Source organism: Quercus suber, unplaced genomic scaffold, assembly GCF_002906115.3.
Source record: "Quercus suber isolate HL8 unplaced genomic scaffold, Cork oak 2.0 scaffold_227, whole genome shotgun sequence".
Taxonomy (NCBI): domain Eukaryota; kingdom Viridiplantae; phylum Streptophyta; class Magnoliopsida; order Fagales; family Fagaceae; genus Quercus; species Quercus suber.
Window position 1 is genome coordinate 921059 of NW_027069685.1, and position 19468 is coordinate 940526.

The 19468-nt window shown below is 38.4% G+C and overlaps 2 protein-coding genes and 1 pseudogene across 2 annotated transcripts; all 3 read right to left on the minus strand.

Annotated features, from left to right (window-relative positions):
* Nucleotides 1-8817: 8817 nt before the first annotated feature.
* LOC136070347 (uncharacterized) lies at nucleotides 8818-9321 on the minus strand. Its single transcript, XM_065780193.1, has one exon. The coding sequence runs from the start codon at nucleotides 9319-9321 to the stop codon at nucleotides 8818-8820; it is 504 nt and encodes a 167-aa protein (XP_065636265.1).
* Nucleotides 9322-9846: 525 nt separating this feature from the next.
* On the minus strand, nucleotides 9847-10392 carry LOC136070348 (uncharacterized). The gene has a single exon (XM_065780194.1). It carries the CDS (start codon nucleotides 10390-10392, stop codon nucleotides 9847-9849), a length of 546 nt encoding a protein of 181 aa, XP_065636266.1.
* Nucleotides 10393-17341: 6949 nt separating this feature from the next.
* LOC112031170 (uncharacterized) lies at nucleotides 17342-18136 on the minus strand (annotated as a pseudogene).
* Nucleotides 18137-19468: the final 1332 nt, after the last annotated feature.

A 19468-nucleotide genomic window follows, 5' to 3' on the forward strand; every position in this document is an offset into this window, starting at 1 on the left:
ATTNGTGATGATCCAAAAATTTTGGTGGGGCTAAAGGAGAAATAGAAGGAAGATACAATGGGTCAAGTGGAGCAAAATGTGTAGGCGAAAATCAGATGGAGGTATGGGCTTTAGAGAGCTTCAAAAATTTAATAATGCCTTACTAGCCAAACAAGTTTGGTGACCGTTATCAAATCAGAACTTTCTCTTCTCTAGATTTTTAAGGACAAAATATTTTCCGCACGGCACCATTTTTGATGCCAAGGAAAACATGGAAAGGCATATTGAAGGGATGTGATTGTATTAAGAAAAGCATGCAGTGGAGGATAGGGGATGGCTCGATGGTGAAAAATATATAAGGATAACTGGCTAACTGGACCACGGCAAGGGAAAGTCCTCTCCACTCTAGGTGACTTACCCTCTGATGCTTTGGTTTTGAGTTTAATTGGTCAAGACTTGAATTGCTGGAAGTCCACGGAAATAGACAGAATTTTCTTACCCTTGGAAGTGAGTATTATCAAGGCTATACCTTTGACTCTGTTTAATAGAGTTGATTGTTTTCTCTGGCCTAGAAACCGTGATGGGGTGTATTCAATTGAATCCGGGTACCAATTTCTTTTGGATGAAGATGAGCGTGATTCACCAGGTCCTTCTAGCATGAGGTGAACCAGAGTGTGTGGAAGTGCATTTGGAGCCTATGAGTTCCAAATCAAGTCAAATCCCTTCTTTGGCTGGTTGGAACTGACACTCCGCCAAACCTCGTGAATCTGGTCAGGCGTAAGGTATTGAATGATGGCATGTGTCTAAGTTGCAAGCTCCAGCAAGTAGACCCTCTATGCTCTTTGGTCTTGCCTAGTGTTGAAGGAAGTTTGGAGCGTACAGTTTGATCATCTTAGGAGAGCCACGGATCACTGCTTTAGTTTATTGGATGTTATCCAGTGGCGACGCCACGTGTAGGCCAGGGTGTTCCTGGAACACCCTGGCCTGAAAAAAAAAATTATATAATAATTAAAAAATTTTATATGTCTATCCTTAAAAAAAAATTAGGAACAACCTCAACTAAAATTAGGAACACCCTCAAAAACGTTTGAACCAATCCATAATTAGTATAAAAACAACATACCCAAAAAAGAATGCAAAATAACAAGGACCTAATAACCAAAAAAAAAACTCTTCATTTACAAATCCCTAATAGTAATACCTAGTATAAAAGAAAAAATGAAAAAGGAAAGGGAAAGGAAAAGTAAAAACCCAAATGTCTCTCATGGTTGCTGTGCACACCAGCCCCAATCGCGTCGCTAGTAGCCACGTTGCCTCCGTGCCTTGAGTAGCAATAGCCATAGCCACAGCCATGATCAATGGAACAAGGCCATTCACAAACGTATGTCTCTCTATTTGTTGTACTCTACAACTTACCAGTTTAAGTTTGCAATAATAGTGTTAATGGTTTTTCATTTGTGTGCACTGTGATTTGTGTTGCATTGTGATATGTGCTAAACGAAAGGTTTGGATTTGTGCTACAGTGTGAGTGGCTTGTGGATTTGTGCCATGTAATATTTTAAGTTTAAATCTATTATTTATGTTTGGATTTGTGCTGATAGTGCTATGTGAGTTACAGATTTAATTGTTTTGATTTTGATTTTGATTTTGTTTAAGCTAAATTAATAGTGTAGAACTGTAGATATAAAAGTGATGCTTCTTTCCGATATGTATGCACTTGTTAATAATAGACTATTTGAAAAATTAAGCTCAAAATCAATTATAAAAAATTGCAATACCATAAAAGAATGTATGAAACAACTTTATTAGGTCAAATTTAATTTATCAATTAATGTACTTTTTTTAGAATAAATTATTTATTTGTGCTTAAGAATTTTGTTATATTTAGTTTGCCCTCCCTAGAAAAAGTTTCTGGCTCTGCCACTCGGTGTTGGTGAAATACAATTAATTGTTTTTCAGTGTATTTAGTGTATTGTGATTTGTGATTGTGAAATTATTTGTTTGGTTCTTGTGATTGGGGGGCCATAGGGCTTGTCTGTTGAGTGGGGGTAGATGGGGGCATGGGGTGGGGGTGGGGATATTTGAATTGGGGGAAGTAAATGCACATGGAGTGTGTGCTAGTGCAACTAATAAACAATAATTTAATTAACCAATAATTAATTTGGGGAAGTAACTAATAAACAATAATTAATAATTTAATTAACCAATACATTGTAAAAGACAAACAAATTAAATTATGTTAGGCTAAATAACAATTAATAATTTTATAATTAATGAAACAAAAATATAACAAATTATAGTTTATAAAAGACAAACAAATTAATGAAACAACTAAACAACAATAATTAATAATTTTATTAATATTTCAAATGAAATTATAGTTTATTGTAGCATTAATAATGAGACTATCATGCAACGATTTCAAAATATGAAAACTCGTAGAAGGCAATTATAAACTTTATGTATTTGCGTGTGTTTTGATTATTATTGTTTTCAATATACAAATTTTTCTTTTTATTAGATTGTGTAACTTATGTTTGTTAAGGAACACCCTGAAAAAAATTTCTGGAGTCGTCACTGATGTTATCCAACTTGCCTTTATGGATAAATCTAACATTGATGTTTTTTCCATGATGGTTTCTATTATTTGGATGAGGAGAAATAAAGTATGCCTGGGTGAAGAAACATTCCCACTTGTGAAGATTAATCCCATTGCTTGGGATTCAGTCCAAGAATTTCAAAAGCTCTGGCCTACATATGCTATGATCCCTAGGACAACAAGTTCAGTTAGGTGGAGGCCTCCCTCAGAAGTTTGGGTGTAGGATTCTCTTTTTTCACATAGTGACATTGGTAGTCTCGGCATTATAATTCATAACCATGATGGATTAGTTATGGCTGCTCTTTCACAACAAATTTCACTGCCTACCATAGAAGAGATGGTGGAAGTGTAAGCAACGCATTAGGCTTTCTGTTTTGCCCACGAGTTAGGCTTTAACAAGTTGGTTTTGGAGGGTGACACAGAATCTATCATCAACTCTAAAAGCTTGAAATTACAAATACTAGTGCTAGTTTAGGCACCCAATTTTTAAATTACGACTAGATTGTTTTTAATCTACTCAAATAATGTAGAATATACGTGCATAGCTAATAAATCAATCAAAGCATTCAACAATTGCATGAATGAACATATATGTGCACGAAAATAATGTAAAGGGCAATAGGGAAAAGAAACTCAAACCCAAGATAACATGCGAAGTGTCAACGAAGAGGAAAATCGAAGAACTCTATGTAAAAACCTCTCTGCAGCCTTCCAAGTCGAAATAATCCACTAATGAATAAGTTGAAGTATAAGGATACCAAAAAGATCCTCCAAGGCTAATATACCTGTATGTGCAAGTTAGATTTGAGCTTATTTATAGAAGTGAAATAAGTTATCTAATAGTACATTTACATGAGAAAGCTCGAAAAGATGCAAGTTTTGACATGACACTCGAACACCCAAAACAAGAAGTAAAGAAAGTGATGGTAGGACATGAAAAAACCACACATTTAGACAAGAAGAAGAAATAAATTATCAAAATAAATAGGATGTATGTGGAAAACCCTAGAGAAGGGATAAAAAAAACCACGATTTGAGCAAGAACACAACATTCTTGCTCAGCTCAACTTGTATTACGTATCCGAAAGAGATCAGTTTACAATGGAGTTGCTTTTTCTCTCCCACTCTCCACTTTCATCTCCAAAATATCTAGTTGGGTTCCTGCCCTAGAAGCTCAATTGCATGTTCCTTTTATACTCTAAGGAACATGGCTAAGTACCAAGTTTGGTGTCAAGTCATCATATATATATATTTTTTTTAAGATATACAATTGTGATGCTATCTACTAACTAAGGGATAAGGACTATGCCAAGGTGGCACCGGGACCCATGGGTGCGTAGCATTGCTACTATGTGGTAGACAAGTCTTAAGCATTGAGAGGGACATCAAGAGTACTATGATTGGAACACGTATTCCCAAGGTGACTCACGGTGCACTTAACCAATAAGGGGTGTCCTCATAGTCTCTAACCTTAAAAAGTCACTATCTCCTTTTTGGTGAGTGCTTGAGTACCTTGTCAAGTGTAAATCTTACTTCCTTCCTAAGGCAGTCACACCTTTATCACTGAGCAAGACAACGTCACTTAGCCAACACCTACTCTCCCTTCCCTCACAGCTGCTCCATGTGTAAGGTTTGGATTCAACCACTCATGCATTCTCCTATGCCTTAGTGGTGTTATGTACCTCAGCCCCCTAACTTTCAATGGCCTTTAATGGCAAAGGCCTTTGACAGTCACATTGGTTTAGGCATTAACACTTTTGTACTAATGCCTTATGACATTCAAAATAGACACGTGGCTCGAAAGCGTGCTTCTAGCCATTTTGGCGCCTCTTCATTTCTTGCGTTTTGGTAGATAGAGATTACTCCTCATAAATGTCATGTCTCTTCACTTAACTGCTATTAAGGATTTAAATAAGGAATGAATTTTCTTCAATCTTCATTCCTTTTGTATCTTTCTAATCTTTCTTCAAAACCTTATTTTTTATGAAGAAAAATTATACAAACTTTTCTCTTGATGGCTGAAAGTTCTTTCTTTTCTGTTTATTGTCTTTCTGAGAGTGCTTCTACTGATCATACTCCATCCCTACCACCAAGTCCCCTACATCCTCCTCTTCATTTTCCCATTTTTCCTTTGCCTCCTCAGGTCCTCATTCCTGAGGATGTTGCTCCCTTTGACTAGAGTGACACATATGCCTATGCGCCAAGGTCTCCTTAGGTTACCCGTCATTGCACTTGCTGTTGTTTCTTTCTTTTTTTAGGTTTATTTTATTTAGCCAAAATTTTGGCTTAAGTTGTTTTAAAAAAAAAATTATCTTTCTTATTTTGAGTATAAATTTATGTGTTCTTTTGTAATTTAGAAAAGAGGTGATAGGTCATAAGGGCCAAATCATGTAAATTCCTCTTTTCTGTTTTTTTTTTTTAAAAAAAAAAATTAGACAAAAAAATCTATAAATGAAAGAAAGTTATTTATTTTATGTGTATTGTCTTTCTGAGAGTGCTTCTACTGATCATACTACATCCCCACCACCAAGTCCCCTACATCCTCCTCTTCATTTTCCCATTTTTCCTTTGCCTCCTCAGGTCCTCATTCCTGAGGATGTTGCTCCCTTTGACTAGAGTGACACATATGCCTATGCGCCAAGGTCTCCTTAGGTTACCCGTCATTGCACTTGCTGTTGTTTCTTTCTTTTTTTAGGTTTATTTTATTTAGCCAAAATGTTGGCTTAAGTTGTTTAAAAAAAAAAATTATCTTTCTTATTTTGAGTATAAATTTATGTGTTCTTTTGTAATTTAGAAAAGAGGTGATAGGTCATAAGGGCCAAATCATGTAAATTCCTCTTTTCTGTTTTTTTTTATAAAAAAAATTAGACAAAAAAATCTATAAATGAAAGAAAGTTATTTATTTTATGTGTATTGTCTTTCTTTAATGTTGCATTATATGTTTATTTTTATTATCCTGCATAACACATAAGGATAAACTTATCAGTTAACCAAATGCGAAATGCAATGAATTAAATCATACCCATTAGTGAAGGGTTGCGCCTTTGCCCTTAGACTGTAAAGGCAGTTTTCTTGATTTTAGCACCATTAACTGCCACTCTTTGTCAGAAACTTAGTCTCTTCCCCCATACTGACACGTGTCAATTTTAAAAAGATGTCTACCTTTTTGAACTTATCTCTTTTGGAGGGAAAATACTACCTCCTCAAAGTATAAAAGGAAAAACAAATATTTCCTTCCTTAAATTTCTCTTTTCTCCCTTATCTTCTTCTTTTCCTTTTTCAACCCAAATCCCAAAACTCTTCTCACAGATCAAACCATGCGTGTGAAATGCAGTCTTTGATCTAGCTCTGCCAAATTTGAAGAATCTTCTGCCTTAAAAGGTAACAAACCCCTTCTAGGAGGAGATGAAAATCCTTCTATAGAAGAACAATGGATCATCCCTTCTTTCTTTGAAGATTACCTATTCGATAAAAGTCTTGATTGGAACTTAACTCCCTACTCCAAAGGCCTTCCTTACACATCATGTGGGGAACCTGATGATCTCCTAACTACGGATCTAGAATTGAAGCACATTCCTAGGCTTGGCACTTGTAGAGGAGATTTTGTTCCCACTATAGGTGTGGTTTTCAAATCTCACACTTCAGTCTCTAAAGGTTGGAGAAGCTGGTGTCGAAGTGTATTAGCTCACCCTCCTTTCATGGATATCTTGTAAAGAGTAAAGCTTATGGAGACCATCCTTGTATTATCTAATTTAGAGATCAGCAAGGATAGTGAAAGCTTACTCTCTCTTTTATACTACTATAATTCTGTTACTTTTATAGGCAAATGTATGCTCCTTACTTGGTTACTTCAAGACTACTCCTATCCCTCCCCCTTGAACTATAGATGACCCATTAAAATACATTGACCACTCTTGTTCCCGCCATCACCATAATTTCCTATTGAGGGGGTTTAAAATCACTTGTCCCAGGGAAATTAGCTAATAGATCAGCTACTACCTGGCCTTTGATGGCGGTTGGTCGTATGCATTCGATATTTAGGCATGATTTCAGGATGACCCATTGTGCGATTCTTCTTGATAATTGAGGGCGTGTCAATAAATACTTCACGAGATTACTCTTAGTCACCAATTGCACACGATGTCCTAAAAAGTAATGATTGAACTTTATCACAGAAAAAGCCAAAGACAAACATACTTTCTCAGCAGTTGAGTACCTCAATTCTGGTCCCTTCTTAAGAATGCTTATATAGTACACTAGCTTCTCTACCCCTTTTTGTTCTTGAGCTAACAATGCTCCCATTGATCTATAAGGATCTGATTGTACTCACTATAACCATCCATAAAAGAGAAACACTCATGACCAACTGCTGCATCTACCAGAATATCAACATTAGGAAGTGGGAACTCATCCTTTGGGCAAGCTTTATTGAGATCTTGAAAATCTACACAAACTCTTATCAAGCCATTTTTCTTTTTTACAAAAACTATGTTAGCTAACCAGCTCAAGTATTCAATCTCCTCAATCAATTTTGCCTTTAAAAGCTTTTACACTTCAAGCTTTATCTTTTCCTTAACATCTAAATGATAATTCCTCGGTGGCTGTTTCATAGGTTTAAAATTAGGATCCACCTTCAGCTTGTGTACTACCAAGTTTGGACTTAAACTTGGCATTTCTTGATAACTCCAAGCAAAAACATCCTTGTACTCTTTCGAGGATATCTTCCCATTCCCTTTCGGCGAGAACTCGACGATGAAATCTGCAAGGATCTGGGCCTTCACTGATCTTCGGGGTCTGTACCATATGTCAAAAGAACCAAGCCAAGTTCCCAATTTTGCTATTCGGCCCGTGAAGTCTGACCTTTTCAGTAGTGAATGCAAGGGATATTCGGTTAAGATGTACACCGTATGAGCCTGAAAGTAGTGTGGCAGCTTTCTGGTGGCGTGTATTAGGGCCAACATAAGCTTCTCTAGAGGTAAGTATCTCGTCTCAGCGTCAACTAGAGTCTTGCTGATGTAGTACATGGGTTGCTGGATTCCTTGGTCCCTCAGTAGAATGGCACTCACGACGTGCTCAGACACTGCCAGGTACATGAATAAATCCTTACCCGGTTCTAGTGCCGTAAGCATGGGTGCCCACGCTAAACGCTAAATAATCCTTTAGATCCATAAAAGCTTTGTTGCATTCTTCATCCCACTGAATTCCAGTCCACTTCTTTAGAAGTTGGTAGAATGGTCAGCAGCGATCTACGAATTTGGAGATGAACCGATTAAGGGCGGCTAGCATCCTGGTTAACACTTGTACTTCTTTCGGATTACTCGTGGCTTCAGTCTTTTCACAGCTTCAATTTGGTCAAGGTTGACCTCAATTCCCTGCTTAATGATCAGATACCCCAGGAATTTTCTAACCCCCACACCAAACGCGCACTTCTCGGCATTAAGACGCAACTTGTGCTATTGGAGAGCCTCGAAAACCCCCTGAAGGTCCTCCATGTGCCATGCCACCTGCTTGCTCTTCATCACCATGTCGTTGATGTACACTTCAGCTGTACGCCCTATCTTGTCTCAGAACATTCTCGTCATCATTCGTTGGTATGTTGCCCTGGCATTCTTTAGTCCGAAAGGCATCACCGTGTAATGATAATTGGCCTTCGGGGAGATGAATGCCATTTTCTCTTGATCCTCGGGTGCCAGAGCAATCTAGTGATACCCTTGAAAAGCATCCAGAAAGCTCATCCTCAGGTGCCCATACGTGGCATCCACTAACTGATCAATCTTTGGCACGGGGAAGGGGTCTTTTGGGCATGCTCGGTTTAGGTCCGTGAAGTCCATGCAAACCCTTCACTTGCCATTCGTCTTCTTTACCACCATGGTATTTGCCAACCAATCCGGGAAGAAAATTTCCCTTATTGCCCCAGCATCTTTCAATCTTCGGACTTCCGCTTTCACCTCTTTGACGTGCTCCTAGGCCGATCTCCTCAACTTCTGCTTCTTAGGAATGAACGAGGGGTCAACTCTAAGTCTATGGACAATGAACTCGGGATCCACCTCGGGCACTTCATATGGACTCCATGTGAACACATCCACATTTTGTATTAGGAGTAACAACATTTCTATTTTTTCCTATTCGTCCATGCTTTTCCCTATATGGAAGCAGTTGTCATCATCTAGAAGTACCTTTACGTTCATTATTTCCTTAGCACAACGACCCCCCTACTCTCCTCGGTCATCCTGTAATTACTAAAACGGGACCACCTGTGGCGGGTCCTTCTGCTGGGCATGCTCCCCCTGATCGGTTATCTCCTTCCTCTGATTAGTTATGGCGTCTAAACATTGTCTAGCCGTCTGCTGGCTTCCCTTTAGCACAGTAATACCATGCTCGGTAGTAAACTTCAATTTCACATGCAGGGTGGACGGGATGGCTCCCATTGCGTGGATCCATGGTCTTCCTAGTATCGTAGTGTATGGGGAGAAAGAAGCCACTACTATAAACATTACTATCACCTCCTTGCCTTCCATATTCACGGGTAGAGAGATTTGCCCCTTAGGTATTATGATCTTGCCATCAAACTCGACCAATGGTGTATTGTACTTAGAGAGGTCCCCATCCTTCAATCCAAGCCCCTGGAACAAATCTGGATACATCACGTCAGCCCCGCTCCCTTGGTCTACCATCACCCTTTTCACTAAGAAGCCACTTATCTGGGCAATTACCACCAAAGCATCGTTGTACGGTTGAACCATCCCTTCTAAATAATTATCGCCGAAAGCGATTGGTTCGCGGGTAATTTTCATCTTCTTCCTCGTCGGTTATGCGCCTGAGCTACCCTCCACAGGGACCACATTTAATACCCCTTTTCTCCCTGCCGGGGCGAGGCTCCTTGAGGGAGCGTGGATGACCTCAATTAACCCAAGTGGGGGTGGAAGGGTGTTGCCCCTCTACGTAGCACCCTACCCTGTTCCTCGGTCCCCCGAGTCCACCACAAATTCCTTTAAGTATCCAACCTTAGCCAACTGTCCGAGATGATCTCTAAACACTTGGCACTGCTCAGTAGTATGGCCCTTATCTTTGTGGTAAGTGCAGTACAAGTTTTGATTCCTCCTAGAGGGATCATCACCTATCCTATTCGGCCATCTGAAGTATGGTTCATGTTTAATCTTGTCTATAATCCTGTGCATTGGCTCCTTAAACGTCACATTTACCTTCCCTGCTGGCGCTTCTGGCTCTTGAGCCCTCAAGTCTCCCTAGATCCTTGGTTGAAAACCACACTACCGAGGACGATTTGTCATCAGCGTTTTGCCTTTTCTTTGCAATCGGTCATCTTCCAACCGTTTATATTCTTCAATACGCCTCATCAGTTGTCTTATATCATTGGGAGGCTTTTTGGTCAGTGACTCCTTCAGCCTGGAATCCTCGAGCAATCCCATCCTAAAAGTGCTCGTAGTGATCTCCTCGTTCCCACCGCCGATTTCGTTGTAAAGCTCCCAGTACCGGCTAGCATAGCCACGTAGGGTTTCTCCTACCCTCATCTTCATGGATAGCAACGCGTCTACCGATTGCGGCACCTGGCTACAAGTTACAAACAGGATCCTGAACTCTTGTATCAACTCAGCGAAATTGTGGATCGAGCCTTTCCGTAGACCATTAAACCATCTCAAAGCGATGGAACCAAGGCTTGAGGAAAAAACCTTGCACATCAGTGCGTCATTATGGCTATGCAGAGACATCATCTGGATATAGTGACTGACGTGCTCTACCGGGTCTGTTTTCCCATCGTAGGAGTTGAACGGAAGGCGCGTGAGTCTATCCGGCATTGGGGCCCTTTCGACGTCAGCCAAGAATGGAGACCGAGTGGCTCTTCATAGCATGCGGTTCATTGCATCCATGGCCGCATTATGGGGCCTTTGCTCTTCTGGGGAATTTGAACCTCGGTCTGCGTACTCCCACGACCACGAACGGTCTCGGTGTTGGCTGGATTCCAGCGAATGAGACCGTTCCCTTCGCCGAAGAGATTCCCGGGAATGGGAGCGTTGTCGACGATTGTGGGACCTAGATTGCTTCGACCCCGTCTGATGACGATCTTCCCCGGTGTTGGATCTTCTTTCTTAGTTGTCTCTGTCCCTTCTACAATGCTTATTCTTTGCCTCCAACTTCAGGTCTCTCACCAGCCTGCACAACTGTTCGATCTCTTCGCCTTTTTCATCGAATTGTCTGCGTCTCGAGGCATTCGAAATCGTGTGCTACATCTGGTATGACCCATCCCCAAGGCCGAACTACTCCTCTCGTTCGCGGTCTCTGTCTTCACGTATCTTTTGCCTTCTTTCTTGCCATGAGGATCCTTGAGAAGATCCCACTGAACCACTTTTAGCATCGCTCCTAGACATCTGCCTCCCTGAAATTGAGCCTCAGTAAAACTATGGCATTGTAGGAGATTTTCACAGACGGCGCCAATTGTGCGCACCATAAGCGAGACCACTAGGCTAGGACTCATTTAGGCCTACAACTTATTTGTATAGTGGGCTTGGATTTCCTACACTGGGTCGTTCTCAGCACTGAGACTCAATGAGATCACTTTTCTCTTTTCCACTGTCTGAATCGCTCTTCTCTTTGTCCTCTCTCTCTCTCTCTTTCTCTCTCTCTTGCTCTCTCACTCTTTTTATCTTTCTCTTCGTGCACTTTCAACAACCTCCTTACGTTCCTATGTTCCTCATATTTATAGCTCGAATTTAGTGGAGAGGCTTTGATTATCTTTAGGTTTAATGCAACAAGCAGTCCAATGTCGTCGATCATAAGTGGGTGGTTAGGTGGGAGTGGGAAGCGGTGTGAGTGGCCTTGGAACTTGGTTCCCCCCTCCTACAGGTATTCTCGACAGCGGCGCCACCGGAGGCACTGCTAAATATGTAAAGGATGCGGTGTTTGAACGTTGCTCCTTTATCATTGCTTGGGAAAGTATTGCTGAGCAATGATGAAGTGGCAAAGTTTGGACTCGCGGCTTGTGTGGCTTTTGGATGGGCTGCTAGGTAGAAAGAGATCGGGTTTGTGGGCCATACATCCATGCCAGAGTCCCAGGCCTAAATGGGCCCGGATGCGGGGTGCCGTACAGCCAATTAGTTGAGTGACAAGATTTTTGATAGTTGCAAAACTATAATAGAGTTTTATTTTTTATTTTTTTAATAGTTTTTTTTTTTGGTTAAATAAAAGAGGGGATGGATTTGATCAAACCTGAGAGAAACATATTGAATCTATTTCTTTATCAATTGGGTTTGAATTTGTAAATATGTCATAGATGACTTTGAGAGGAATTAATTCAACCGAGTACTATTGTTCAACAATCAACAATAAAATTTTAAAAACTAACATTTTTTGTTTCTTCCTAAAAGTTCAAATAGCGTGTAAAACACTATGAACGTTTAGACCCCTAATTTACAAATTACCAATTTAAGCTTAATATCAAACAATGTACGTGCGGAAAATGAACATAAGCCTATAATAGAATTGATAAACAATCAAAACCAAATAAAATCACATCTACAACATAAATTAAATAGCAAAGATTAAGGAAAGAGAGATGTAAATACAAGGAGAACACAATGATGTGTTATCGAAGATGAAATCGAAGCCCTCGGTGTAAAACCTCTCCGCCGCCCTCCAAGCGGTCAATAATCCACTAAAGAATGAAGTTTTGATACATGAACAGCAGAAGACCCCCCAAGCCTAATCTACCAAGTGTACCTAAGCTCTCCATGCTTCTTGCTACAACGAGGTTGTACTAAACTTTTGTCTTCTTTAGCTTACTAGATTCCGCTATAGCCCATAGCATCTACCAGTATCCATTGGTCTTTTTCTAACTGCTTCCCAAAGCACTAAAAAGCCTTCTCACAAATATGGGTATGATGAGAAAAGGATTTGGGTAATGAACCTCTCAAGGATGTAACAATGGAAAGGGTGAGAGTAGAGGAATTTGGAGAAACAAGGATGAATATTGTGGATGAGTCAATATTGTTTTTCTATAGGGTTTCTCTCTCAAAATTTTCTCTAGAAGCTCTCTACATTTCGTGGGTATAACGGGTATTTATATTAAAGTGAGAATGTAATGCGAAGAGTCAGTTTTTCCAAAACAGAGTAGACTGGCGACTTGGTCTCGCGACTTGATTGAGTAACAAGTTCAAGTCGCGAGCTAACTGAATGGCTAGTTTGGACTTTTTGTCCTGCAGTACTCCAGCTGGCGTGACTGTTCAGCTCCTCTGCATGCTCTATACGTGTGCCACTTTTGGCGACTTGCAAGCCGTGAGATCTAATCGCAAGTCACTTGCTGAATGCACAAACTTAAGCTTTTCTTCACACTCTCTCATACACTATCCTTACATGATTCCCACCTAAATACAGGATTTCTAAATGCTGAATTACAAGTAAATTTGGCATGGAATAAAACCAACAAAATGGTTGATTAAATTCAACCTTACACTTCCCATTATAATTATTTGTGTATTTTACTTTTAATCCCTTTTCTAAAATCTTTTTGTTTTATTGTCTTGTACTTGTAGTGAATAGAATTTAGGCCAGAGATTATTAGGGCCAATTAGGCTAAGCCCACAGTTAGGTCTATAAAGTTTGGCATTCTTCCAAGTTCCAATATAAGCCTACTCAGCTCCTCACAAACTAGGCCTTATCTTTTTTTGAGAAAGCAGTAAGTCTATATTAATAAGCTAAAACCGAAAAATAAAAAAGGAATACATCCTCTAAATCACTAGGTAGTTCTTCTACCCATACATCAAAATCTGCAGATGAAACTGCTCTCCTAGCTAAGGCATGAGCCAACTTATTACCTTCTCTTCTAACATGTTGAAAATGACAAACTTGCAGAGAAGCCCCTTGATTGCACGCATCCTCAATAACAGTCCCATACAAAGTATTGCAACGCTCCCTAGCTTTCAAAGCCTGAACCACCTTCAAACAATCACCCTCCACTCCTACCTTGAAGACACTCAATTCTTTAGTAAACACAACAACTCTATGTGCAGTCAAAGCTTAAGTTGTTTCCACGGAATGAGGCAGCCCAATTTTCTGACTTAAGGCAGCGATAACATGACCAGTGCTAGGGTCCTTATCTTGTGCTTCAACTTACACAACTCCAAGTTTCTAACTACCCTATTAATTCATATAATTTCATACAATACATTAAGTTTAAGTGCCCCCAGAAGCCTCCTTTTTAAGAAAGAGAAACAGTATATATCAGACTACAAAGTCAATTGTAACATACAAAACTGTTAAAGCAACTTTCATTGATATAATATAAAAAATATTATCTTATGTGTTTTTTTCCTCCTATGTTGTTAGGTGATTAATTCAAATCATGTCTAAGCTTAATCTAAACGTAGGCCAAATCCACGCACATTTATCCAAACGTTTACTGGCTATTTGACACAAGGGAAGCAATATCTTAAAAAGGAAAACTCTCTTAACAAAGAATGATTGGTTGATTTTTTCACACCTTCCTTGTGTTTTTGTGTTGTGATGGGTCCAATAAAGTACTTTCTCAAATGTTATAGGGCTCGTTTAGTAGATGTGTTTAAAAATTAAAAATTATTATTTAAAAATTTTTGTAAAAATATATGTGGATGAAAAATTATGTAAAAATGCATAAAATATTGTTTAAAAACTAAAAATTATTGTTTAGAAACACTCACCAAACACCCCTATGCATGTCAGTTAGATGCGAAAATTTTGGCCATTTTTTTTACTGTCTGTGTTTGTTGCTGGACTGAATGGGACTTTCGCAACTGACAATAGTACACCCCACCCTACAACCAAGCCATCACGAGAAAACACTGAAATACTTCGCCGTTATTTCATTTGCTGAAAAATGTATAGTGCATGAGGAAATCTGACAAATCACTTGTTCTGTTGGACCAATTTATTTAGTCAAACTTAAATTTTTTTTTTTTACTAAAATTGTAGAAACAAAATTTAAAAATTAATTGAATAATAAAATAAAACCATAAATAATATTAAAAAATACAGTAAAATTTATGAAAAAAAAAAAAAAGCTAAAATCTTAAATAAACTGAATTAAATAAGCACATCTAAACGGTCTGGGAGTATGACTTTTAAAGTTTATTAAAGCTACTCAGTCTCTAGTCAAATCGTAATTCTCACCTTTTAAACTCTCTCTCTCTCTCGTTTGAACAACTGGGTCCCTCCAGCTTGTGTTTGCTCTTCATATTGTTTGAACTTGAACCACTCCCAACTCATTTGACTTACCTGAACTTCCTAACAACATGGTGGCTCTTAAATTGGGAAGAAATATACTACTGTAAAGAAAGCAGAAAATAGGAAGCAAAAAGTAAATCACTTGTTCTGTTGGACCAATTTATTTAGTCAAACTTAAATTTTTTTTTTTTACTAAAATTGTAGAAACAAAATTTAAAAATTAATTGAATAATAAAATAAAACCATAAATAATATTAAAAAATACAGTAAAATTTATGAAAAAAAAAAAGAAGCTAAAATCTTAAATAAACTGAATTAAATAAGCACATCTAAACGGTCTGGGAGTATGACTTTTAAAGTTTATTAAAGCTACTCAGTCTCTAGTCAAATCGTAATTCTCACCTTTTAAACTCTCTCTCTCTCTCGTTTGAACAACTGGGTCCCTCCAGCTTGTGTTTGCTCTTCATATTGTTTGAACTTGAACCACTCCCAACTCATTTGACTTACCTGAACTTCCTAACAACATGGTGGCTCTTAAATTGGGAAGAAATATACTACTGTAAAGAAAGCAGAAAATAGGAAGCAAAAAGTTCCAGACATCTCCATTTTGAAGAACCACTGTTGAAAATGTCATCAAATGAGTTTGAGTTCTTAAAGATTGAGGTATCTACTTCAAGCCATTTTTCTCTAAAGCAATTAAGCATTTTTATCTTTTTCTTTTTAGCCTTTACTTCTTTTTCTCACTAAACTTTTGCTTTCTTTCTTTGTTAGATTTTATTCATTCCTTTCTTTCGCAGACATATGTTCTCAAAGTGCACATGAACTGTCAAGGGTGCATGCTGAAAGTGAGAAAACTCCTCCGAAAAGTTGAAGGTGCTAACACGAATATAATCAAATTTCTGAACAGTATTTTTTGAAAAATAAAATCTTCATTTTATATTACTCCCATCAGTTATGATTATGATCATTACTAATTGAACAATTGTTAAAATTAGTGAATCAGCATGATTATTAACGGTAAGGGAAAATGTAAATTGGGCACACTCAATTGGTAATATAATGTTCACTCAATCTTGTGAGTAGAAGCCTCCACAGGAACATCAATGGCTACTCTTAATATTATTTTCTTTTATTACTATTATTTCGGTGATGATGTGATATTCTATTTTCAACAATGTCATTTGGAGGGTCAAGAATTTTTGATGTTGGACTCTGGTCGTATGTGCAAGTGAGCACTGAGCAGGTGGTGATTATACTTGGTTGTTCATTCCTCTTAATTCTTTAGGACTGTTTCATATTCCAGATTTCTTACTTGAAAATTAGTCATCATCATCATATTCTAGCCAATAATGCAGTTAATGCCTTGTCACCCTTTCAGAAACTAAAACAAAAACCAAAAAAAAAAAAAAAAAAATGAAAAGAATTAATGCGTTGAGTTTTACGTTGAACTTTTTCGATTTTATATATTTTTTTCTTTTTTGAAGAAAAAAGTATTTATTTACTTTGGTATTGGATTCAGGTGTTTATAAAGTAAGCATAGATGCAGACGAGCAGAAGGTCACTGTCACTGGTAGTGTGGATTCTGCTGTTTTGATCAATAAGCTGGTTAGATCTGGTAAACATGCAGAGCTTTGGTCTCCAAGTTCTAACAAGAAACAAGCCGAATTATTCAATAATGCCAAGAACCAGGACCAAACCCAATATCTGATCAATGGCCTTGATCCCTCCAAAAATCAGCACACATCTCCCACCTTTGGCAGGGTAGATGATGATTGTAGATCTGAATGGTACTTTAATCAGAGTAGGGGGGCCAAGACTGTGACAGGTGAATTCAATCACAATTTGATGGCAGCAATGCAAAATCTAGGTCTGGGTGGGGATGGAGTCACAATTGGTGATCATGAAAATTTTCAAAACAAAACAATTCCAATGCATGACCATGCAGGTTTTCTTGGCAATGATGCTGGTTTTGCTGCCTTAGGAGGCCATGAACTAGGTGCATATGGAGACATTTATGAAGTATTGCCAATTTATGAGTATGATCATCCATTATCCAATATGATGACCAACAGGGTGTCCCACTACACTTATCCACCAACAGACATGATGAACATATACATGTGAGAAAGGACACCACAAACAACTTTCCATCTTTAAGAGCTAAAAAAAGGATATCTCCAGAGGTCAACTTGATGGATATGGAAATCTCGGGGAGTTAGAAGGAAGAATTGAAACTCCCGAAGGTGTTTTTGCAATCGACTCAAACCCCAAGTGGGTGCTTTTATTTTTAAGCCATGAATAAACGAGCATACATAAAAGAAAACAGCAAGTAACGTTGTTTAAGAAATGAAGAAATATTTCTCAGTTGCACGGTTTCTATGAATAATTATAATATTGGAGGATAATCTTACGAACTAAGTAAACCTATAATTACTCTTTAACAAAATAGTGAGTATCGATGATTACAGATTTGAACATTTGAAAGGCACAAGTTGAAAGGGATATATAATACACATTTAACTCACATTAGTGCCGAAAGGAAACAATTACAACTTAACGCTTTTGTGCTTTCCTCTTCCGATACTGTGCTTTCTACCACTTCTTTCTCAAAACTAACTTCTCTTCGGCTTCAGTTTTAACTCAGGTGAGAACTTATTTGGATCTCTCATACGTGCTTGTATATCCTTAGAGAACTGCATATTTAATTTCTTAGGCCCTCCTTGTCTAAGCTCCGTGTACTCTGGTCCAGAAACAATCCTCTCAGATGGTCCAATTAGAATATCTATATTACTCATGACCTCCCACACATTGGAGTAATGCCCATCTGGACCTTTCCTCAATTTTTTCAAGGCATTTTCAACTGCAATTTTCCTAGCTTGCTTTCATGGGGACAATTCTTCTGATTCATTTTCAGCTTTCATTCAATATTTAGGCATTTCTTCAAACTCAAACAATTTGTCTATGTACTTATCACGACTTTCATTTGGGTAGGCTTCTGTAGAATATCACCGTCATCATCATCCTCACTACCAGTCCACAACGTCTTCTCCTCATCACTTCCAGACCATACACTTCTTAATCCATCACTGTCATCGGCATCAATTAGGTCAGAATGTTCCTTTGTTTGCTAACTCACTCTCCGAATTTCTTCTTCAAGACAACTTTTAGGGTTTTTTTCATTGTCACTTTCATCTTCACTACCTGTTCACAGAGAAGAATCTTCAGCCATCTCTTTCTTCGTTTTTTTTTTTTTTTGAAATCCTCCTCACCTAGCTTTCCATTGCTGAAAAGATCATAATGTTTGCGCCCACCTTAAGCATAGGCTCGTGATGCTGCTAAATATTCAATATATTGCGGATGAATTTAGCATACCAGAGGAAGAACAACAGCAAACAATGTGAAAACTAGATCCTTGTTGCAACCATGAGTTAGAACAAGAAAACTACAGGAACCCCTTCTGTGAGAGACCGGAAAACTAGTGTAAATTTAATCAACCATTTTGTTGACTTTATTCTGTGCTAGTTTGCTTGTAATTTAGTGTTTAGAAACCCTGTATTTAGGTGAATCATGTAAGGGTAGTGTATGAGAGAGTGTGAAGAAAAACTCAAGAGTATGCACTTAGCAGGGCCTCGCGACTGGCTTGCGGCTGGCAAGTCACCAAAGGAAGCACACGTGTGAAGCATGCAAAGGAGATGAAGAGTTACGCTAATTGGAGCAGTACAAGACAAAACTTCCAGTCTGGTTAGGCAATTAGCTCGTGACTCATACTTGTGATTCAGTCAAGTCGCTTGGCCAAGTCGCCAAACCACTCTATTTAGGAAAAACTGACATTTCACATTCCAAACACACACTAGTATAAATACCCCTTATACCCATATATTGTAGAGAGCTTTCAAGAGAGAATTTTGAGAGAGAAACCCTAGAGAAAAACAAGATTGAGTCATCCACAATCTTCATTTTTTGATTCTCCAATTTTCTCTACTCTCACCCTCTCTATTGTTACATCATTGAGAGGTACATTTAGCTAAATCCTTTTCTCACCATACCCATATCTATGAGAAGGTTATTTGGTGCTTGGGAAATAGTTAAGAAGGGACTAATTGATATTAGTTGATGCTATGGGCTATAGTGGAATCCGGTGACAAAAGTTTGGCGTAACCTCGTTGGAGGGCTTAGGTACACTAGGTAGATTAGACTTGGAGGGTCTTCTACTATTCATGTATTCCAGCTTCATTCTCTAGTAGATTATTGACCGCTTGGAGGGCAGCAGAGAGGTTTTACGCCGAGAACTTCGATTTCCTCTTCGATAACACATCGCTGTGTTGTCTTTGTATTTACATCTCTTCCCTTAATCTTTGTCTTTTAATTATTGCTGTTGTTGTGATTAATTATGGTTTAGATTGTCTTATCATTTCTGTTTTAGCTTATTTTCATATTCTGCACATACATTGTTTGATAATAAGCTTGAATTGGTAATTTGTAATTTGGGGGTCTAAACATTCATAGGTTTTTTTCACACATATTGAACATTCAATTGGTATCAGAGCAGGTGCACTAGCTGTGGTTTAATTACGTTAGTGCAATCCTTGACCCCATTTGAGATGGATTGATCTTAATCTCTAAATGCTCCACCATATTTTGATGGTAGCAACTATGCCTTTTGGAAAGTCCAGATGAGGG

Excerpts from the sequence above, each read along its gene's own strand:
- LOC136070347 (XM_065780193.1), bottom strand. The coding sequence starts at position 9,321 with ATGGTTCAACCGTACAACGATGCTTTGGTGGTAATTGCCCAGATAAGT.
- LOC136070348 (XM_065780194.1), bottom strand. The coding sequence starts at position 10,392 with ATGCCGGATAGACTCACGCGCCTTCCGTTCAACTCCTACGATGGGAAA.